Genomic DNA, 23,868 nt, shown 5'->3' with positions numbered 1-23,868 from the left:
ATCCGTCTGGACCTGGTGCTTTCCCATTTTTGTTGTTTTTTGAGGGCTTCTACGATTTCTGCATATGTTATAGGCTCATTTAAGGAATGAATTTGATCTTTGGTCAATTTCATTTTATTGTGCTTTAATATATATTCTTTCTGTGTTTCTTTGTTGACTTCTTTTTTCTTATATAGCTTCCGATAGAAATCCTCGGCAATCTTTTTTTATTTCTTCCTGTTTAAATTTGTCCACTCCTTTTTCATCTTTCAAAATTCGTATTATTGTCTTCTCCTTCTCTTTCCTTAATTTATATGCTAACCACCTTCCTGGTTTGTTTGCGTTCTCAAAAAAGTTTTGCTTTGCAAATTTAAACTTCTTTGCAGTTTCTTCGGTGAGTAATATATTTATCTGGTGTTGTACCCATTTTATCTTCTCTATCAGTTCTTTATTTGCTGGATTTTGTTTCAACTGGCTCTCCTCTGTCGCTAGTCTGTTTTCCAGAATCTCATATTTTTTCCATCTTACTCTCTTTTGTTTTGCTGAAAATCTTATGGCTATTCCACTAAAAAAGGTCTTCATTTTTAAGTGTAATATATTCAGCTTCCAATTAAATTCTCTTGGTCTGCTACCTACTTGTAACAAATTGGATTATGATCTGCAAATGTATTGGGTAAAATATTTATTTGTTCCAATTTTTTCATTAAGTTTACTGACATCCAGCAAGCATCAATTCTTGACCATGATTTGTGCCTATTAGAGTAAAAAGTATAGTCTCTTGTCCTTGGATTACATGTTCTCCATGCATATACAATATTTATTTCTTCTGCCAGTTGTAAGAAATTTCTTGGAATTGTGCTTTTCTTCTTTTTACTTGTTTTTTTCTGATTTTGTATCTAGTTCCCTATCAAAGATGGCATTACTCCTCTGTCACAACCCCTGCAAGAAAAAATAATGAATTTACTTCTCAAAGATGCCATACAAGCCGTCTATCAAAACAATACCGGGTTTTTCTCTCGCTATTTCACCATCCCAAAGAAAGACAGGGGTTTTCACCCTATTCTAGATTTAAGATTATTAAACAACTACATCAGCACCACTAAATTCCACATGGTTACTCTAGAATTAGTTCTTCCCTTACTTCGAAAAAATGACTGGTTCATTGTCATAGACCTAAGAGATGCTTACTTTCATATTGCAATACATCCCACACACAGAAAATTCCTTCATTTCCAATTTGGATCATGAGTACACCAATTCAAAAGACTCCCATTTGGCCTTGCAACAGTTCTGAGAGTGTTCACCAAGTGCTGACTTCAAAACATTCTCATCTTGCCATATATCAATGACTGGCTCCTTGTAGCACACTCCCGTCCCAAAGCTCGATGAGAAACCTGTTTCACCTTCACCTTTCTTTGTGTTCTTGGTCTATCTATCAACAAACAGAAATCAAAATTAAAACATACCAGGACATTACATAGGCGTACTCATAGACGCCACACGAGCTCATGTGTTCCTCCCTGCAGAAAAAAGACAAAATCTCTTCACCTTACTTTGCAGCTTCACTCTCCATGCCTTGATACCTGCCTTAATGGTGCAATGAGTTCTAGGCACCATGGCCTCTGTGACGTCAGTTGTACAATATGTGCATCTCAAAAAGAGATCTCTCCAGTCCTGGTTTCTGGCCCTATTCGATCCACTAACAGACTCTCCCCACACTCTCCTAAGAGTCATTCCAGAACTGGCCTCTCAACTTCAATGGTGGCATTCCCATACCAACCTTTCTATTGGGTGACTGTTCCAACAGCCTCGCCCATGAATACATGTCACTACCGATGCCAGTCGCACTGGCTGGGGGGCTCATTGCAAATCCCTCACATTCCACGCCAAATGGTATCACAGAGAAAAACTGCTTCACATAAATAAGTTGGAGCTACTAGCCATCATACAGGCCTGCAAGGCTTTCAGAACCTTCTTGTAGGAAAAATGGTACAGATCACCACTGACAACACCACAGCGATGTACTACATCATAAAACAAGGCAGCACCCACTCCCCATGTCTCTTCTACCCAGCGGTCGACCTCTGGGAGTGGTGTCTGCAACATCACATCTGTCTCACAGCCCTTCACATTTGTTATTTTGTTTGAGTTCCCAGCACCCCCAATCTTCTGCTGCCTGTTCCTTGCTCTGTCTTGGATCTTTTCCTTTTTCCTTGCCACCTTAGAAGTATTTTTATTGTTTTTCGTGTGATTGCTTTGGGAATTTTTTTGCAGCTTGAATGTCAGGAAGTTTCAGCAATCTGTTTAGAATTTCCTTTTGTCAAATGTATGTAGGATCTGTTACTGCTATAATTGGAAAGGTTTGGCTGTCTGAGATAATACATTGTACTTCATGAACAGCATAATGTTGTGGTATACCCCACCACAAACAAGATCAAATTGTTCTGATGGACTCCTCACAATATGAAAGATACAGCTGTGATGATTTGTGTTTTTATGTGTATTAGAATGGGATATGTAGTCCTAAGATTGTCCCAATAGCATCCATTTTGATTTAAAGTCTGTTCTGTAGTAGGAAAGTTTTATATGCTGTTTCAGAGAAGCTTCGCTCTCTGGTTATCTCGTTGCTAAGATGAGCAGAGAGCAGAGAATTTCGTAGTCAAAATAATTCTGCCACAAAGTATGAAAACAACTGAAGCCCCATGAGAAAGTTGGGCGGGACAACAAGGCCCAGTAGGCATTCTGGGAAGAAGAAGGAAGAGGAGGAGAGGGCGAAAGATGGAGTTTGCCTGAGAAAGGGGCAGACACGTGCTTTTCCCATAATGGACTGGTTTTCATCTAGCATCAGCCTTTGAAGACCCAAGACACGTGAGATGGATGATTTATGCTTTTTGTTAGTTAGCATAGTTTCATTTCTTTATTTTTTTAGCTGGAGTGGGGGAGTGGTGTGTTCCGTTGGTCTTGAATGAAAATGTACCTACTGACTTATTGTACTATCAACTGAAACCTTTTCTAAAGTAATTCTTTTTAATAAAATAGTAATGATTGATTTCTAACTAGAAGCATTGTTTCTTGAACAGACTAGCTGAATGTCTAATTGGCCACGTGGGTTTGCTACCAAACTTTCAGAGCCAAATCATTCTGAGTATATCTCATGGTTATGACTGTGTTGCTTTCTTAATAAGGAGATTGGCCTCTGAGTAAGAAAATTTAGACAGAACTTGGCTGAGTTCAATTGGCTCTGCTCAGCAGTTAGAGGTTTGTCTGGTTTTCTTACTCGTCCCAATTTCCAGCACCCCCATAAATCTCTTTGGAGATACGGGGCTGCTTACATGGTGGCAGCGGTGGGATGGAACACGTGCTTTAGTGTGATTTATGGATTTATGGTGCTTGCTTTGTAAGTGAAGCTGCAGGCATTCTTCCGGAAGCCTTGGCTGAGGGAGTGCGTGCATGCTGACAGGCTGTAAATTAGCCAAATTGCTTTTCTCTTTCCAGCTAAGGATCTTACGGAAAGACTTAGCTGCAGTGAGGTCTGATAAGAAACAACGCTTAGGTTTTAACTGACATTAAAATCTGTTTAATTGGGCTGTTTAATGAGTGGGCATTTTCATGCAAGTAAACGGTCGCCCTTCTGAAGCTCCAGTTTAGGGCTGTTCCTGCCAGAGTGTTTTATGGCTTTGCTCTCGCCCTACAGTTTCGGCTACATGGGCAGAGAGAGATTTTACTTTTTGGGTCAGCTCGGCGTTTGCGTTGGTTCCAGCTTATATGGAGCAACACTTAGAAGCAGAAGAATTTTTGGAATTGCCTGGAGAGCTGTTTGTGACTCAGAGAAAAGTTAAAATTGGTAGTGCATCTGCTAAGCTGCCTTTGGTTAGTACAGATACGAAGCCCTGGCACCAAGAGCTTTTGGAGGCTCTTGAACAGGACGTCTTGACTCCAAGTGGAGCTAAGCAAAGGATTACTTATGATTCTTCACAACTGAGAAGGGAATTACAAAAGGGAGATATAATGGCTAAACTCCCAGAACAGGACGTCCAGGATCTACTTAGATCTGATTCAGATCAGACTTGGACTAAGTTGCAACAGATGGATCAGGCAGAGGAAATGGCGGGTGCCAGCACTCCAGTAGGGAGGGGAGTGCCAGGCAGAGGCATTTCTGATGGGACAGCAGGAGCAGCAGCAGCAGCAGCAGCCGGTGCTGTGGGTCCTGATCCTAACAAGAGTCTATCACCAGTGGATAAGTTAGCAATGATGTTTGCTGATTTTGTTGCTTGTCACACTCAAACCATTCGTAATCAGAGCATGGCTGATGAGTTATTGAAGCAGTACAGAGAGGCAAAGGTGGAGCGTTTGGTTAATGAGCTGAAGGAAAAAGAAGAGTTTAAGAACTCAATAGCCAGTGTTGATAGAAGCAATCTACCTTACTACCATGATGGCGATGATATCTTATCATTTTTATCGATATATGAACAGGCGTGTCGAGATCTTAAGATACCGGAGGCCTGGCACCTCAAGCTACTGCGTACTCAGTGTTCTGGGCAACTTGCCAACTTGGTAGCCAAATTATCTGATGAGGACCCTGACTGGCCTACTTTTAAAGAGGTGGTAAAGAGAAAATTTGGTTTCACTTCGGAAATACTGAGGCAGAACTTTAGAAAACTGAAAAAGCAGCCTAATGAGTGTTATTCTGCACTAGCTGACAAAATAGAACATCTAGGTGATCAGTGGTTGAGCTCCTTGGGCGCCAGTACTTTTGCGGATTTAAGAACTGTGTTGTACATGGAGCATTTTCTTAATTTAGTGCCTTCAGAAATAAGGAGTACTTTGTTGGAGAGAGGATACAAAGACTTGCAAACCCTTGCTTTAAAGACTGATGAAATTCTCTCCTTTAAAACGCATGAACCTGCTGTTAGGCCAAAGACTGCACCAGTAGCGCCTAAGAGACAGAGTCAGCCTGAATTTAGAAAGTCTTTTCCTCAAGAGCCCAGGCAAAGTTCATTTGAGCAACGCAGGAGTCTAGCTCCTAGCCAGGGTAAAACGCCTCTTAAATGTTTTGAATGTGGTGGCTCTCATCTGCGACGAGATTGCCCAAGGTTGAATGTGCCAGCTAGCCAAGTTAAGGAGCCAGCTAGGAAAACACCTGTGCCAGCTCCACGCAGATCTAAAGCAGGCACACCCAAGATGGCGTATGTAAGTTCTGTGCCAGCAGGAACTCAGCAAGTACCAGCTGCCAGTAATGCAGTTTCTGTGCCTCACCAGTCAAGCATTGTGCCTTCACAGAGTCAGGAAGGAGTTAACCTAACTGTAACCCCTTCGCAAGCCAGTGGAATGCAGGCAGCAGTAAACCAATATGTGCCTAGAGTTTTGGACTTACAAATTGCTTCAATTTCCTCAGAAATTGTAAAAGAGACTGCATCAGGAGAGAGGTTTTCTGTTATGGATCCTGATTGCATAGTACCAACTGCGCAAAGGGACTGGGCAACCCGCACATTTTCTGAGGTGGTTTTTCTTCACACACCTGGAGGTGATATGGCTTTAAGTGCTTTTCGTGACTCGGGTGCCGACATTTCTTCGATAAGCAAACGATTTCTAGACCCCACCTTAATCTTGAACAACCTGAGGTGTCCAGTAAAAACTTATGGATCTATAGAGACTGATCAGCGTTTTATTCCTTTAGCTTATGTCAAAATTTCGTATAAGAGCTGGTCAGGGGCAAAACATATTTTAACCCATGAGGGAAAACCTGATTTTCTTCTTGGAAATGATCTTGCTTTTTTGGATCACATGCAGAGTCAAAATGCAACTTCAATGTTGGTAGTTACGCGATCTCAAAGTAGGGAGATGCATGATCCTGAACGGGAGCAGGAATCCACTGAGGATAGCTCAGATGGAGACCTTACCCAACAGCAGCCTCTTGTGACCGAACCTGATAATGCAGCTACAACAGAAACTAAAATGGAGGAGGTGATACCTAAGGGATCAGAGGACTTTAGACTGAAGCAACTTAATGATCCCTCTCTAGCTTCTTTGAGGTCACAAGCAGACAACTATGCTGAACGTCCTGCGCATCAGCAAGTTAGTTTCCTGTGGGGAGAAAATGGACTTTTGTACAGAGAATATTTCCCCAAATCCAACTTGGATGCCCAACCTGTTCAACAGTTAGTCGTGCCTACTGAATATAGACTGAGAATACTAGAAATGGCTCATGACCATCTGAGTAGTGGGCACCAGGGAATACAAAAAACCCTAAAGAGGATTTCTCAACATTTTTACTGGCCTGGTATTTCAAAAACTGTAAAGGACTATGTCAGTTCTTGTGACTATTGCCAACGCACAGGCCATCAAACTGACAAGGTAAAGGCCGAAATGCAGATTATGGAAATTCCTGACCAAGTGTTCCAGTGTTTGCAAATGGATGTGCTAGGACCTTTTGTTCCTACTAAATCTAAGAAGAAATACATCATTTCTTTCATCTGTTCTGCCAGTAGGTGGATCGAGGCTTACGCTATTAGCAACCTGACAGCTACCACCATAGCTAGAATTATTGTGGACTTGTGCTCGCGTATTGGAGTACCATCCAAAATAATTTGTGATCAAGCAGGAGCCTTTACAAGTGAACTTATGCGTAAGATCTGCGAGATAAGTGGAATAACCATCAGTTTTAGCACGGCTCATCATCCTCAATCGCATGGTATGGTGGAAAGAGGTCAACAAACTTTGCTTAGGATGATTAAAACTTTGACCCAAGAATATGGAAACATTTGGGATGAGCTTTTGCCTTTTGCTTTGTTTGCTTACCGTAGCTCAGCTCATTCTTCACTAGGTGGCTTTTCTCCAAGTGAGGTGGTGTTTGGAAGAAATCTACAAGGACCATTGGACTTCCTGAAATCCGATTGGGAAGGTGTGGTTAAAAGTAGTACTGTGCCAGTTGCTGATTTTGTTAGAAAACTTCAAGAGAAACTCTTGGCTGTCCAGGAGTTAGCCAGAGACAATTTGTTGGACGCTCAAGCAAGTCAGAAGTTCTTCCACGACAAGAGATCCAGACACAGGGAATTTTCTGTGGGTGATTTGGTACTTGTTCTGAACCCACTCAGACCTTCTAAGCTAGAAGTTGTCTGGGAAGGTCCAGGTGAAATTGTTCAAAAATTGGGAAATGTCAATTATCTTGTCAAAATGTTGGATTCTAATAAGAAACCTGTTCTTTACCATGTCAATAGTTTGAAACTGTACAAAGATAGATCTGCAATGGTTTTTCAATGTCATGCTGAATATTTTCATGCTGCAAATGAACCTATTGATATGTTATCTGAATTGCAAGATGCAGGTACCTGGTCTGATAATCTTGTTTTAACAGGTACCGTTGATCAGAAAGAAAGGTTGTTTCAAATTTTAGAACAATACCAAGATGTGTTTTCAGATAAACCAGGTTACACCAAATTGATCAGTCATGTGATAACTACTGAGAACAACGCCCAGCCCATCCGGTCTAGCCCATATAGAGCAATTGGTAATCATGCTATCCAAATTGAACAAGAGATACAAAAGATGTTATCTTTGGGGGTGATTGAACCGTCATTCTCCCCTTGGGCTTCTCCGGTGGTTCTGGTGCCAAAACGTAATGCTTTGGGTGAAATTCTCGAGGAAGTAAGATTTTGTGTTGATTACAGAAAGTTAAACAGTGTTACTGTTCCAGATCCATACCCATTGCCTAGAATGGATGATTTAATTGAACATCTTTCAAAGGCTAAGTTTATCAGCATTCTCGATCTAAAGAATGCTTATTGGCAGCTTGATTTAGCTGAAGATTCACGAGATAAGACCGCTTTCATCACGCACGTGGGAACTTTCCGTTTCCGCAGATTGCCATTTGGTTTGAAGAATGCAGGGGCGTCATTTCAAAGGATGATAGATAAACTTTTACAAGGTTTACCTTTTGCAAGTGCTTATCTTGATGATGTTGCCATTTTCAGTTCTGATTTTGATTCTCACATGTCTCACATTGAAACTGTTTTGTCCAGACTTCAACAAGCAGGACTGACAGTCAAAGCCAGCAAGTGTCAGTGGATGCAAGGAAAAGTCATGTACTTAGGTCATTTGATTGGGCAAGGAGAAATTCAGACTTTGCAAGCTAAAGTACAATCTATTAATGATTGGCCTATTCCAAAAACTAAGAAACAGGTACGCTCGTTTTTGGGCCTAGTTGGCTACTACAGAAAATTCATTCCTGATTTCAGTCATTTGGCTTCACCTCTGACAGAGCTCACTAGGAAGAGACAGCCTGTCAAGGTAAAGTGGACACCAGAGTGTCAAGGTGCCTTTGAAGCTTTAAAAGCTAAGATTATGGATGCACCTATACTGAAATCCCCTGATTTTGACAAACCATTCATTTTACAAACTGATGCTTCTGAATTAGGACTGGGAGCTGTTTTGTTACAGCAAGGAGAAGATGGGAACCTTTACCCTATCTCATACTTCTCTAGAAAACTCTTGGATAGAGAGAGAAGTTACGCAGTACCTGAAAAAGAAGCTCTTTCTATATTTTGGTCTCTCAATTTACTTCGACCTTACCTATGGGGTCGTAAGTTTACACTCCAAACAGATCACAGAGCTTTAGTTTGGTTGCAGAAGATGAAATCTCACAACCAAAAATTGTTGAGATGGAGTCTAGCATTGCAAGATTTTGATTTTGAAGTTCAACACATTCCTGGAAAATTGAATGTAGTGGCAGATGGTCTTTCTAGAATGTACTGTGAAGATTCTTATGAACCTGAACGTTGAAACAATGTATTCAACAGTGTGCTATGTTTCAGTATTGTAATAGTTAAATCTGTAGTTGAATTCTGAGATGTAACCAGTTAATTACTTTGAATTACTTTTTAGTTACTTTTGCTTGATTTCTTAAAATTAGATCAGATTAACTGCTCTGAATTTTAACGATAATCAGGGGGGGCATGTGATGATTTGTGTTTTTATGTGTATTAGAATGGGATATGTAGTCCTAAGATTGTCCCAATAGCATCCATTTTGATTTAAAGTCTGTTCTGTAGTAGGAAAGTTTTATATGCTGTTTCAGAGAAGCTTCGCTCTCTGGTTATCTCGTTGCTAAGATGAGCAGAGAGCAGAGAATTTCGTAGTCAAAATAATTCTGCCACAAAGTATGAAAACAACTGAAGCCCCATGAGAAAGTTGGGCGGGACAACAAGGCCCAGTAGGCATTCTGGGAAGAAGAAGGAAGAGGAGGAGAGGGCGAAAGATGGAGTTTGCCTGAGAAAGGGGCAGACACGTGCTTTTCCCATAATGGACTGGTTTTCATCTAGCATCAGCCTTTGAAGACCCAAGACACGTGAGATGGATGATTTATGCTTTTTGTTAGTTAGCATAGTTTCATTTCTTTATTTTTTTAGCTGGAGTGGGGGAGTGGTGTGTTCCGTTGGTCTTGAATGAAAATGTACCTACTGACTTATTGTACTATCAACTGAAACCTTTTCTAAAGTAATTCTTTTTAATAAAATAGTAATGATTGATTTCTAACTAGAAGCATTGTTTCTTGAACAGACTAGCTGAATGTCTAATTGGCCACGTGGGTTTGCTACCAAACTTTCAGAGCCAAATCATTCTGAGTATATCTCATGGTTATGACTGTGTTGCTTTCTTAATAAGGAGATTGGCCTCTGAGTAAGAAAATTTAGACAGAACTTGGCTGAGTTCAATTGGCTCTGCTCAGCAGTTAGAGGTTTGTCTGGTTTTCTTACTCGTCCCAATTTCCAGCACCCCCATAAATCTCTTTGGAGATACGGGGCTGCTTACAACAGCTACCCAGAGCCACACCTGGAGGTGAGAGAATGGGGCTTTTTCCTGGGGTGTTGATAATTAGAGGACACAGAAATTTGCTTCTGGAAGACCTACAACCTGCCCATTCATATATCTTCCTGAACAAGTACAGACCCGCCCACACTGAGCATACATATAACTTCCATCTGCTCCCCTGGGCAGAAGTAAACATAAAACAGCCGAGACATGTCTCCCAATTCTTCTCTCCTCTCCCCATGTATGTCATTCTCATGTGACCCAACCTTACCAATAGGGCAGCAAATCCCTCACTCTCAAAATACAACTCTGTAGTCACCCAGATGACAAGAGACCGATCAGAGACTGTACTGGGTCATTACAGGAAGAAAGGGAATTCTGCTTTTTCATTTGAAAGGAGAAACTTCAGTTTTGTTATAGTAGTTGGACAAGAGTAACTTTATGAGACCCATATAACCTATTGCTTGCTTGAACCTTTTACTCTAGTCTTACATGAAACTGAAACCCTATGATAAGAACTGTAAGATATTCATGTTTTTTGCTATTCTTGCTGGATGTTATACAGAATATTCCATATATTACACCATCTGTAAAATCTGATTGGTGCTTAATTTAAACTATCACTCATTACCTGCATGTCAAAATTATATAATGTTTCTTCAGTGTTTAAAAATGAAAACAATTGCTGGTGTTTGATTCCCATGTCATAATCTTTCACTATGGTAGGAGGAAAATCCCTATCTACATGTTTAAAGTGCATTTCTTCTCATCGATACTGACATGAATTACAAACATTTAAGATTGCCCGCTTGTTTTATGTTTTAGAGTACTCAATTTGTTTTTTTCTTTGCTAGACGGTTGGAGCAAAATTCAATCAAGGCCATCCCCCCTGGAGCTTTCTCACCATATAAAAAGCTCAGAAGAATGTGAGTGAGAAATATTTTGAATCTGTGTAAAAACATTTGGATAAAAAACAGGTCATGTTTTATTCAAAATAACTTCCATCAATGTATGAATACTCAAGAATGGCTGACAGCTGACAGATTAGTTGATATGGCTCTGTTTGATTGCTGGGTCCACATAAATTCTTTGTCATGTTAATAACTGACATTTATGACAACATATCAGCACAAATTCATATGAATATGTAAATAGGAAAGTTCACAAAATAGTCTTCTAAAATCTATTTTTAAGGCATAGCATAGCTGTGAAATGCCATTTGCAGTGTGATATATTGTCCCCACACAATCTGATCTTATCCCAAATATAGAAAATGCATTAACGTTTCAAATTATTGTACACATTTAAGCAATTATTTCTGGAAGGGGTAGCATGTTGAACTATAAGTGTTTTCGTACTGTGAAAAACTGTTTGGTTAGATTTTATAATTGTCTCAATAATTATAAATACTATAATTATAAATTATAATGCTGTGTATTAGAAGATTTAAATAAATAGCTTGCTTTCTTTGATAATGAAGCCTAACAGCATGAAGCATGCATCTGAATTAATACATTATGATCTTACTTCTCATTTTAGTGATTTGAGCAATAATCAGATTTCAGAGGCAGCACCAGATTCTTTCCAGGGCCTGCGGTCCTTAAATTCCCTGTAAGTATCCATACTGTTCTCTCCTAAGAAATGCAAAATTCAGTGTCTTCGTAGGAGAATGCGGTGGGAGGCGGCAAAGAGGATGTCTGGTTTTGAAAGCAACGTGTGCTGGTATCATTGGTCATTTAAATTATTAGCGCTGACATCGTGACATAATTTCAGTGACACCAAACATCATTAAGAGAGCTCAGATCAGAACAAAGGTGCTTTTCATTCAGCAATGTTGCAGGGCTCCCCTGCAAAATGTTTCCCAGGGAGCTCACCGTAATGCCATATAGTAACTCACACATAACAAGTTTATATTGAGTAGAGTAGAACTAGATAGATACAAATATATGTACTGATATATTTGTTGATATTTTTTAGTTATACACCATCTCAAAGGACATGTGTGTGTGTGTGTGTGTTCAAATATATATACTCAGCCACACAGTGGGATCTGCTGTAATTAATAATAATTATGTGCCACGAAGTCAATTCTGACAAGGCAACCCTGTCCAGTGTTTTCTTAGTACAGAGTACTCAGAAGTTTACCATTCTCTTCTGCTGTGGATGTTCTGAGAATGTGCGGCTTCCCAGAAGCTACACAGGTTGGCTGTTCTGGGAAGCATATTGAGGAATTAAATTCTCAGCCTATGGCTGCACAGCTTGATATCCAATTCACTAAACTATCCAGTCAGTTTGGAACACACTGTGCCAAATACTTAACAGTTTTGATCAGTGGAGAGAGGTGAACCTCTGGCCTATGGAGACCCTGCGTCCCTTCACTTCCTTTTAAAGTCCCACCAGGAAGATAAATTCTCACTGTTACTTCTGATTAGTGACTAGAAGTATCCATAGGGATTCCCCATGTGTCCTCTTCTGTCTCTGTTTTGAGAGAGAGTTGAATGTGAAGTTGACCACTCCCAGTTAAGGACTGCAGATTTGGGCTGAGTACAAATCGCAGGGCTCAGCTAACCTCTATAAGTAATGGCTGAGATCCTGATACTCCTACTCCCAGTCCTTGTACAGGGAAGTAGAAGGAGCAAAGTTGTGCACTCTAGGTTGGTATTTGTAAATATTTGTAGTAAAGAAGCTCCTCTCCTCCTGTACTTTCCTCACGTGGAGAGTGATCCTAGCTGACGGTATAATGTTAAAAGAACCAATTAAGCTATAATGTTAAAACACTTTAATTAAAACATTTTAAAATCGGTTAAAAAAGGAAGTGGAAGAGTACAGCATCAGTTTTAAAGACACTTTCCTCAAAACTCAGTCAGTTACAAAAAGCTTACTGGAGTAAAAAGGTATTTGCCTGCTGGTAGAAGGACAAGAGGGAATGGGCCAATCTTGTATTCTTCAGAAGAGAATTAAAGAACCATGGGTGAATTAAAACTGACCGTTTACTATAGTCAAAGCTTCAGTCATTCAAATTCTAAAGCATTTGGGAAGAAACCAAGCTTTAGGCATGAAAGAATAATGTTAATTTATTGGATATGCATCAGGTAAATAGACACAGCAGGTAAACAGAATCAGTATACTTCCCTTCTTGGACAAGCTTCCAAAATACAACAGTGTTGTTCTACAATGGCACAAGGCTCCTAAATGCTTAGTGTGCTCCTAGCTGTAGGAAGAAGGCGGAATAAGAGTTAGATTACATTGGAACTGTAGTTTTATTTTGAGTAATTTAGAAACTCCAGAAAATGCTAGATGATGCTGAGGGTCTGAAATGGAAATAGTTCCATTTCAAGAAATTGGGGAGAGTCCCATTCCTAGGAGAAATGCCACAAATACTTTTTTATTCAAGATGATATAATTAAAGGGGAAAGTTCATGGCAGATATTGTTGTTTATAGTATCATCAAAGCAAAACTGGTTACTGTGTCATGCTGTACATGTGGCTTCCTTTGGAATTGTTCGGAAAACCCAGTGAGTCCAAAACGTGGCTGCCATATTGCTAACTGGGACTGGTCACTGTGATCATATAATCACCTTGTTATGGCAGCCCCACTGGTTTCCACCAGTCCATTTCTAGGCATAATTCAAAGTACTGGTTCTATGGGCCCAAATATCTGAAGGACTTTGTCTCCCTTCATGAGGTTGCCCAGCTGTTAAGATCATCAGGTGTGTTTGCTGGGGACACAAGAGGGGACCTTCTCTGTTGCTGCACCCAGACCTTGGAACTTACTGCCACAGGAAGCCAATCTGGTCCCATCTTTGTTGTCCTTCCACAAGCAGACAAAGACCTTTCTCTTTAAGCAATCTTTCCTCTAATGGCTGGTTGCCTGAGTGGATTTCTTAAATCGGTGTTGTGCCTTACTGTTTTATATGTGCTTTGATGTTGTTTCAGTATCCCATATTTTAGTGTGTTATTTGTTTGATCCTTTCCAGCATTTGTGTACTTACTGTTTTTAAAGCTTTAAATATTGCCTTTGAATTATGTAAGCCATGCTGGGTCCTTCTTAATTAAGTAGAAAGTAAGGGTAAAATATTATTTTTTAAAAAAACATAATAAACTCTTTAATATCCAGGACAGGCTGTGGCATTTTGTCCATGAGCAGTTCATACCTTTGTTTTCCTTTCATGCCAATTCTTGCTACAACAGGATTACCATACTGGGAGCAGTTTCTGAGGACACTAATTCAACTGTTACAGTAGGCTAGGTACAGAATTGTCCATGTCATTTGTGTATCTAGCCTACCATTGGGATTTAACTAAATATTTCACATACTCCATGTGGGAGTAAGTTTTCTTTTGAGTAAACTAATTGGATAAACAGAGTAAAATATATGGTCTTAACGGTTAACCCTTTACATAGCATTCCATTTAATATACATGTCCATTTAATAGACATATGTGCCAACAACAGGGTATTTGTTCTATTTGCGGGAAAAGACCTGGGCAGAACTAAAAGCTGCTATTCACTCCTGAAACAGAGCAACAACTCAACAGGTGCTTTTTGCTCCATTGGCTTTCATAGGGTTAAAAAGTTGGTCTTTAATCTGATTTGAGAAAACTGGACATTCTTGAGGATAATCTGAATCCCTGCCATGGTAGGCAAATGCGCATGAAAGGAGACATCTTTTCCTTCCACCCAAAGCCCAAAGGCTTCCTTAGAGCCTCCAGCCACAGAAGCACTGGAGATGGCTCAGATGAGATGACTATTTAACAACAGATGAGATGCATTACGTACTCTCTTGCAGTGGCAATTGAAGCCCATTTGTAAATCTGCAAGGCAAAGTGAAAGACTTGTCACTGCCTTTTTGCCCTCTGGGTCAGTTTTCTTCTGTTTCTCAATTTAATTTACCAAACTTTACTGAAATACTATTGCACCGTTAGGATTTAGTGTGTGAATTCTTGTGGAATGATGAATGCTTCTTTGATTGAGTAGGTCACATAATGAGTTCTGTCTTTCATCCTCCCCAACTTTTTCTTTCTTCTCTTTTTTCACTTTATGGTGCAGATGCCAAGCACTGCCTGCTGGGATTTTGACCATAATATTAAGATCTGCTGTGTTCCAGAAATGAATGCATACATTCCCCCAAACCTGTCACACCCATTTGCCCAAGCCCCTTTCCAGTAATGCTTTCTTTTTATGAAGGACAAGAAACAGAGAATGTCACAGATTTTGGACAGAGCACATCAGAATATCACTTAGATAGTAGATTGCTCCTGACCTGTATGCCCAGTGTTTGGATGCATAGTGGATTGCGAAATTTCTGTACGTGTCTGCCATTTGCCAAATTTTGTTACTGCCTTATAGAAATCTTTGAATATCTGTTCTTACTAGAGATGGGTTCAAATTAATTTGGTCCGTGCCACCGAACTTCATTGTTGTTGTGGGTTTTTCGGGCTCTTTGGCCATGTTCTGAAGGTTGTTCTTCCTAACGTTTCACCAGTCTCTGTGCTACTCCAGTCCTCTGAAGATGCTGGCCACAGAGACTGGCGAAACATTAGGAAGAACAACCTTCAGAACACGGCCAAAGAGCCCAAAAAAACCCACAACAACCATTAGATCCTGGCCGTGAAAGCCTTCACGAATACATTGAACTTCATTGTGTCACACACTGTCGGGGTCCTTCTTCTCCACCAGCACTCCAATCTGGGCAGGAACTTGGGCTCCCCCTCCCTGCCTTCTCCAGCAGTCTACCACTCCAAGGGGAGGCAGGACAGGGATTCTCTCCATGCAGCACATGAGTGAAATTGGAGAAATTATTAACAGGGTTGCACCCATTAAATGTTACTGCATTCTCCCTATATTAGATTATAATCTGGCAGCATGTGGGATGTTTACTGAGCCCTTATTGACTTGCTTTTAATTGCTGGTGAGATAGTTTGTTCAGTCATACGTTGTGCATGACCAGTTTGAGTTGCATTATTCTATTGCTATTTTATACCTAGCCTGGTGTAAAAGGAGAAACCAAGAGGTAAAGTCCTGTAGACAATTATGTTGCTATTTTTTGACGTGAAAATCTAAGAGCTGTTCATGTATGTTCATCTTTGCAAAGCAATTTAAGTATTGTAAACACATTTGTTCTGATCTATCTATTGCACAGTTTATTTTTATTTTTATTATCTTGCAGAGATCCATTTTTGCAAAGCATTTTGTATGCTCCTATAAAGCTTAGTTGGGTACTAATTACATTGTTTAGAAAATACCAATAAAAAGATTGTGGTGCCTTAATTGGAATTGACTAGAACAATGCAAAACAAAAGGAGATTAACATGAATGCCACTGTGGAAAACTACTGGTTGTAGAGAACTAGCTGATATAGTAGTGCTGTTTAGAGTATAATTCTGTGTTCCAGCTCTGGTGTCTTTGTTATACATGAGTCAATGGCATGTGGTTTTAGAGGAACTCTAAATAAATTGATTTGTTTCTCCGAACAATCACTCTTCTGGTTTATTTTTACAGGGTTCTCTATGGAAACAAAATCACAGAACTTCCCAAAGGCCTTTTTGAAGGGCTTTTCTCTCTGCAATTGCTGTGAGTGTTTATTTATCAAAATCTGACCATAACGTTGTTCACTGAGAAAGGATTTTTTGGATTAAATATGGCTTATATCAGAGAGTAAAGAAACATTTCGTACCAGGGAATGTAAATCTTTTGAACATGAAGCTTTTTATTATCTTTTCATGCATAGTAGTATTCTTGTCACTTCTCATCCCCAATAAGTGAACTTCTTTCTTAAATATATTTCTTGCATGGATTTATTTTTGTTTTTTTTAAGTGTTAAACATTGATTTTTTCCCCTGCTTTGGTTAGTTGTTTCCATATATACATATACATATGCACATATACATATACTTGGAGAATTCGGAAAGCTGATCTGTTGATTTTTATGCTGTGTAAAAGGACTCCTTTCATATGTTTTTCCATCCTTTCTGATTTATTTCAAGTGGATCAACTTACTTGGTTATAATTAGAGATGGATATAGCATTTGGATGTAACAAAGGTCCACTCATGTGTCCACCGCTGCCACTGGCTCTGCTGTCCTTTCCAATCAGTCCGGAGTTCCTGGTCCGCTATCCACTCGTCAGCCTTTCACAGAGACTCATCTTCCCTCCTTCTGCCAGGAGTGGCTAGATGACCAGGAGTTCCAGAGCAATTGCGAGGGAGAACAGAGCAGGCAGTGGACACATGAGTGGACGGTCTGGCCCAAGGGTCTGGCACCTCATTATGTCCAGCTGTGTGGGGGTATTTATAGTCATATATGAATATGAATACCCTCATCTCTAGTTATAATATTTAGGCTATTTTGACAGCACACTTGGCACATGTTTATAGCAAGAACATTCCTGGCTTTCCCCCCCCCTTTCTGCCTTTTTCATTGCCATTTTCCATCTTTTTTTGTCCTCACAGTATTTGGTCTCATTTGCCTGCACAGCCACTTATTGTGTGACTTTATTAGTAGTGTAACAGTGCTACATCTGATATAATGAATCATGGAGACAAAATTTGCATATCAGGTTAAACAACAATGTGGGCAAATGAGACTGGAGACTATGAGGAAGCAACAGCATAGGATGGAAAGGGCATCCAACAGCAATAAAGTGTTTGGTGAACTGAATGTGGTGATTTAAACACACACACACACACACACACACACACACACACACACACACACACACACACACACACACACACACACACACACACACACACACACACACACACACACACACACACAATCACTGTCACATGGTATATATACTGGAGCAAACATTCCTATTTATTTTAATGTTACCAATTCATTTCTTCCTCTTTATAACATTATGGCTGGCTAAACCATGGGACCAATTTATTTCCTCTCTTGTTTCCTGGTGCAGTGCAGCCCTTCATAGACATTTCTTAGGGCTTTCTTTAGGGCTAAAGCCCCTAACCCTTGATTTCTTTGCACTTCTTTGAAGTGGTACCTTGGTCCTGGGCACCTTTCCTTATCCGTTTCCCTCCCTCTGTCCACTGGCAAGGACTGGACATACCTATCGCCACCCATTCACCAAGCCCTGCAGGGCAGGTGCACCTCTTCAAGATGGTGCCTAGGTCCTGACTGCTCTCCCTTCTGTTTCCCTACCTAGCTACCTCCACCATCAAAAGTCAGGCATACCTATCATCCCTGTGCTGAGCCCTACAGAATGGGTGCACTTCTTGAAGGTGGCACCTTGATCCTGGTCACTCTCTCTGTTCTCAGTTTCCTTACTTTCCACAGCTGAGAAAGGCTGGGCATACTCCAACCACCATCCCTGAACCAAATCCCACAGCGCAAGCCCCGTTCTTTGAGGTGGTGCCTTGGTCCTGGCCACTCTCCTCTGTTTTCCCCAGAGGGACTGATGTTTACACATGTGATACTGGTAAGGAATGTTTCAACACATCATGGGAACAAAACAACACAACCCTCCAATGAGAGGGAAATGTTTCCCAGTTACACAGCCAGAAATTTGTGTTACAATCTAGCTGGGATATAAATAGGGAAATTTTGACTGATGTGCTCGGGCCCTAAAATGCATTATTTCCCATTCAATCAGAGTTAGCATTTTGCCTATTTCATGCATATACTTTTTGTGTAATAATACCATTTCAAGAGAAGTTTTTTTACCATTCTGGAAAAAAAACCCTATATATTCCTATATATACTTAAAGGTGGAGAGGGCCATGACAAAGTACTCCTGGTATTCTGCTCCAGTTCCACTTCATTCAGTAATAGGAGTTAATTCACAGTGTAATCTTGTGGCACAGATCTGGTAAAGTAGTCTGTGATCCACATTGTACCAGATCCCGCAACATGAAAAGGACTTAGTCCAACACGAGCAGGACAAAGCCTCCCCTCCTAGTCTAAGCCTTATTCCAGCCCTCTTCGAACTGATTAAAACTTCATGGGACAAATCACCCTTGATGGCTCAAGTCCCTTGCAAAATAGAGCATCACTATAAAACTTATGGGTCAGACTCTGAATTCCTCACTAATCATCCATCACCCAACTCCATCGTGGTTGAAGCCACTCAATACAGATCTCGTACCCAATCGTCAGCTACACCCATTGATAAAGAGGTTAGGAAATAGGACAATTTGGGCAAGAAGCTTTATGCCTCCGCTGCCCTTTTGATCACAATAGCCAACTATCCAGCGGCCATGGGAGCCTACCAAAAGCATCTTTGGGACAAAATAATCCCTATGGTACAAACTTTACCTGATCCTTCTAAAACAGAAGCTCTCAGTGTTTACGAAGAGGCTAATACCCTGGTCAGACAACAGAGATTTGCTGCAAAACACAAGGCAGACACTGCCTCTAAATCCATGTTAACGGTGATAGCTGTCAGATGCCATGCATGGCTCAGAACCGCCAATATCCTCGATGACACTAAAACAAAAATTGAGGATCTACCCTTCGACGCGATTGGACTATTCAATTCCAAGACTGATGAAATCATGGAAAATATCCATAAAATGAGAAAGACAGCGAAGTTTTATGTACCATACCAACCGTATAGGTACCAGAAACAGGCATACAATAATCCTCAGTGCCAATCTTCCACTCAGTGCCAACCCTTTTGGTACAGCAAACAACAGCAGGACCGGACTTATCAGACTCAACAGTCCACCACTCCGCTGTTCAAGCAGCAACACTTTCGCAGCCCCAAGCAGTCATTTCGCAAGACTCAGCACAGGGGTAAGCATCTCTCCTAATTCTTTTTGCACCACCAGACTGTTCCCATTCCTCCAAGAATGGCAAACCATCACTACCGACAAGTGGGTCCTTAATATCATTGAAAAGGGCTATCTGATCGAATTTTCAGAAACCCAGCCATCAAACTCAGTCAAAACAACTCCCTTTTCCATGCCACTGCATTTGGAAATCTCAGCACTCCTATCCAAGGAGGCCATAACCAGAGTACCATCCTCTGACTCCAGCGAGGATTTCTTCTCATGCTACTTTGCAGTCCCCAAGAAAGATGGCAGCATAAGGCCCATCATGAACCTCAGAGACCTCAACCAATACATCTTCTACAAGAAATTCCATATGCTGACTCTTGACTCCATTCTCCCTCTTTTGTCTCAGGGAAACTGGTTTGTCACCATAGATTTACAGGTCGCCTACTTCCACATCTCCATCCACCCATCAAAAATTCCTTGGTTCCGGTTCTACCACAATACCTATCAATTCACCGCTCTCCCATTCAGGCTCTCCACAGCCCCCAGGACATTCACAAAATACATGGCACCGGTCGTGACATACCTCCGTACCAAGGGGATAAAAAATTCCCTATATAGATGACTGGCTCCTAGTGGCAAAATCCTACCACAAGGCAGTCTCTGCCACAATCTTCACCCTCTACACCCTAAAGAGACTCGAGTTAAAAATCAACAAGAATAAGTCCAGCCTGATACCATCTCAGACCATCTCCAAATAGGAGCAACACTGGACTCAATTCGCGTGAAAGCCTGGTATTTTCCCTCAGACAGTTGCAGGAGAAATGTAGGGAACAGCAGCAGCCACTCTTTGTGGCCTTCATAGATCTTACAAAGGCCTTTGATTTTGTTAGCAGTGACGGCCTTTTTAAAATACTTCCCTAGATTGGATGTCCACCTTGACTCCTTAACCTCATCAGATCATTTCATGAGGAAATGAAGGCCACTGTAGTTTTTGATGGCTCAACATCAGATCCCTTTGACATCCGAAGCGGAATGAAATAGGGCTGTGTCCTCATGCCAACTCTGTTTGAGATCTTTTTTGCTGTCATGCTGAAGCACGCTTTTGGAAGTGCAACAGAATGTGTCTATCTCCGGACTAGATCAAATTGAAAGCTTGTTAATCTCTCTAGATTGAGAGCGAAGACCAAAGTCCAGCTGAAATGCATCCTAGAGTAGTCCTCGAACGAGCTGGAATTGTTAGCATGTATACATTTCTGAAACAACATCTGCGTTGGCTCAGGCATGTGGTCAAAATGGCTGATGGTTGGATTCCGAAAGGTCTCCTGCATGGAGAATTCGTGCACGGAAACCTCCCCACAGCTACAATACAAGGATATCTGCAAGTGAGATCTGAAGGCCTTAGGAATAGACTTCAACAGATAGGAAACCTGGACATTTGAGTGTTCAGAGGCAGGCTGAACACTCAGATGGCCTCTCCCATTTTGAAGAGACATTTGTCCAGCAGGCAGATGCAAAGAGGCAGTCCCAAAACCAGGAAAATGAGGGAGCTGGACAGGGGACAGATTGTATTTGTCAAGGGATTGTCACTCTCGAATTGGCCTTCTCAGCCACAATAGATGGTGTTCCAAGACCTCTATTCAAAGCACGTTACCATAGCCTCTCAAGACTGAAAGTTGCCTACTGTCCAGATGGGAATTTATAGCATTTCCACAGTGATCTGTTTTGGACATATTTATCCTTATCTATATCATTATGAGAATTAGGCATACCAACCATCACGTTTATACTCTCCCTCTTCTCTACTGTTGCTACAGCAAGAGTTTGGAAACTTTCATTGCTGTTCTAGACTATGTGGTTGACTACACAAGCATGTAGCCTACTGCTGAGTCTGCTGCAGGGATGGTCTGGTTTGCTTCTAATGATCAGATAGCACTTTTAGTAGACTTAACCAGCCCATCCCCTACCTGCACTTTTCTAGGTCTCTTTCAGGGGCCACTGTTTCTTAGATGTGGACAGGTTCACTCCATTTTGGTTCAGTTTGATCACGTGCAATCTCTTGAATCACCCCAAAGTCTCTGCCCAGCTGTCCTTTTGGAGAAGCAATTTAATTGGCATTTCCTTTGAACTCTCCTTAGGAGGACAGGGCATTTCTTTTCAATAGTTGCTAAGGTTATTAGTGATATTGTGAGAGGCTTTTTTGGGGGGTAACTTCTGTCAAAGCATTGCTGATTAGCAGATATTTAAAATAATGGGCTACTTCTCAATTCTTTTTCAAAGGCTAGGAAGATTTAGAAGGGAAAGCTTCCTATACTGCTGCTTAACAATTTTAAGAAATAGGAAGATTTCTGTAAATCTTCTTAGTTTGTGGGAAGGAACCAAGACAGAAGTGTCCCATTGCTTGTAATGTTTGCTAACCGGCATAGTGAATCAGCAGTGCTTTGACAGCAAGTTTAAAACAAAAAACAAAACAAAAACCTTAGAAATTATCCCTGATAAGCAACAATTAGAAAGAAAGGCCCTGCACTCCAAGGAAGTGTTCGGTTAAGCAGTTTTTCTAAAGGGACGGCCTTAACAGTCTTCAGAAGTCTTTCCCTTTCAAAGGAAACAATATTTCCTTTTAAATTGAAATAGCTTAATCATGCTAAAGAGTGTTGTCTGAGTTGCAGTGTAATTTCCTGACCCGAAACCACCCAACCCTTACATCAGAACCCTAAGGATTGCACCATATACTTCAAACCATTGGGAAGCCATAATGTTGCAATTTATCATGGTTAAGACTACAGTTTGGAGTTCAACTGGGATACTACATTGCAAACAGAAATTTGAAATGCAAGCAGAAAAGTCTTATTTTGCCTGCAGTGGTGGAAGGAAAGGGCTCACTGGGGCTTTGGGTCTGTGTATTTTTTTTAAAGTAAACTGAATACAACCAGTGGCTTCCTAGCTAATTTTTTTGGCTTTATATTTTAAACACCCTGATGTATGAGCATTTTTCCTTAAATTTTATTTATTTTAAGGAACTAGTTATATCACAAGTGCAGAAATGTGGCACCTGAGTTGATTAGGTATATTATGTGAAATTCTTTTTAAAAAGGAAAGAAACCTAGCTGAAGTAAAGCTTGTGAAACCACTTAGTTTAATAAGAGTAAACTAACTGTTATTCTGTTTTGTAATTATCTTTGGTTTTACAGATTGTTAAATGCAAACAAGATCAACTGTCTGCGAGTAGATGCTTTCCAAGACCTGCACAACTTGAACCTTCTCTCTCTGTATGATAATAAGCTTCAAACCATTGCGAAGGGCACCTTTTCCCCACTACGAGCTATTCAAACCCTGTATGTATTAGAACTGTCCATTTGTTGTTCTGTGCTTCAGGCTTTTTGCTTCTGTTCTCAAATAGACTTGGGAAACTTTGGGAACAGCAGAGACCAACCACAAACATGTAAGAACCGTCTTTCTTTTTATTTCTGAAAGGCATTTGGCTCAGAATCCATTTATTTGTGACTGCCATCTGAAGTGGCTGGCGGATTATCTCCATACAAACCCCATTGAAACCAGCGGCGCTCGCTGCACCAGCCCCCGCCGTCTAGCAAACAAAAGGATTGGCCAGATCAAAAGCAAGAAATTTCGCTGTTCAGGTAATTTCCTTAGCTCAGCTGCTACTTTCTTTTCACTTCCCAAAAAACTAGCAACCCCTCCTCCAAACTCCCACCCGCAGCAGTTACAGACATCATTAACCCAAAAAAGCACCCTGGTTTCTGACTGAATTATTTAGCAATCATGACAACACTGGACTGAGGCTGTTTGATCATGGAACATTCCTGTAGTTAACACACTTGCGAGTGCCTCTGCAAGACACAAAATATGTGAAAAGAAATGAAATATATGGTGCTTTTTGTTTAAGTCATACGGTTCTGAAGTATTCCCTCTTGTCCGTTACTTTTTAAAAACAAGAAGGAAGAAATATGTCTGGGATATGAGTACAATTCTTGAAAATATAATCTGCCCACAGAATGTTAAAACATGACATTCATATTAAACAGGGAAGCTTATATAATGCTGAAATGTACAGCTTGCTTTTTCTAATCTTATTCCATTTCCTACTTACTTGTTTCTAAAGCCTAACTTCTGTCATCTGGTGTCCAGCTGCTCCAGGTGCATTTCATATTCTGCCATTAACTCTGTCCTTAGTGTAAATACTGGAACAGAACAATTGATCTTGGCTGCAGATATACTTATAACTGTACTGTATCAATACACATTTTTTTTCTCACAATTACCTGTATTTAACGATAGCCCATACTCAATCTAATAGAATTAATTCTTTGCTTGCTGACATTCAGGTG

At 40.6% G+C, this 23,868-nt stretch overlaps 1 protein-coding gene and 1 long non-coding RNA gene across 13 annotated transcripts in view; one reads left to right on the top strand and one right to left on the bottom strand.

The window, feature by feature from the left end:
• Positions 1-23,868, top strand: part of SLIT2 (slit guidance ligand 2) — a 455,778-nt gene that overhangs the window by 294,529 nt on the left and 137,381 nt on the right. For all 12 annotated transcript variants that reach the window (XM_073001077.2, XM_078394061.1, XM_073001083.2 and 9 more), the window contains 5 exons: positions 10,641-10,712; positions 11,326-11,397; positions 16,288-16,359; positions 22,714-22,857; positions 22,997-23,160. In XM_073001077.2, the coding sequence (XP_072857178.2) occupies positions 10,641-10,712; positions 11,326-11,397; positions 16,288-16,359; positions 22,714-22,857; positions 22,997-23,160 (524 nt within the window). The remainder of the gene's footprint in view (positions 1-10,640; positions 10,713-11,325; positions 11,398-16,287; positions 16,360-22,713; positions 22,858-22,996; positions 23,161-23,868) is intronic.
• LOC144589444 (uncharacterized) lies at positions 838-23,720 on the bottom strand. The gene is made up of 2 exons (XR_013545540.1): positions 23,631-23,720; positions 838-918 (listed from the first exon to the last, which is right to left on the bottom strand). It is a non-coding gene; the product is annotated as an uncharacterized LOC144589444 (long non-coding RNA).

The sequence above is a fragment of the Pogona vitticeps genome, chromosome 5 (assembly GCF_051106095.1).
Source record: "Pogona vitticeps strain Pit_001003342236 chromosome 5, PviZW2.1, whole genome shotgun sequence".
Classification (NCBI taxonomy): Eukaryota; Metazoa; Chordata; class Lepidosauria; order Squamata; family Agamidae; genus Pogona; species Pogona vitticeps.
This window is presented reverse-complemented; position numbering and strand designations above follow the sequence as displayed.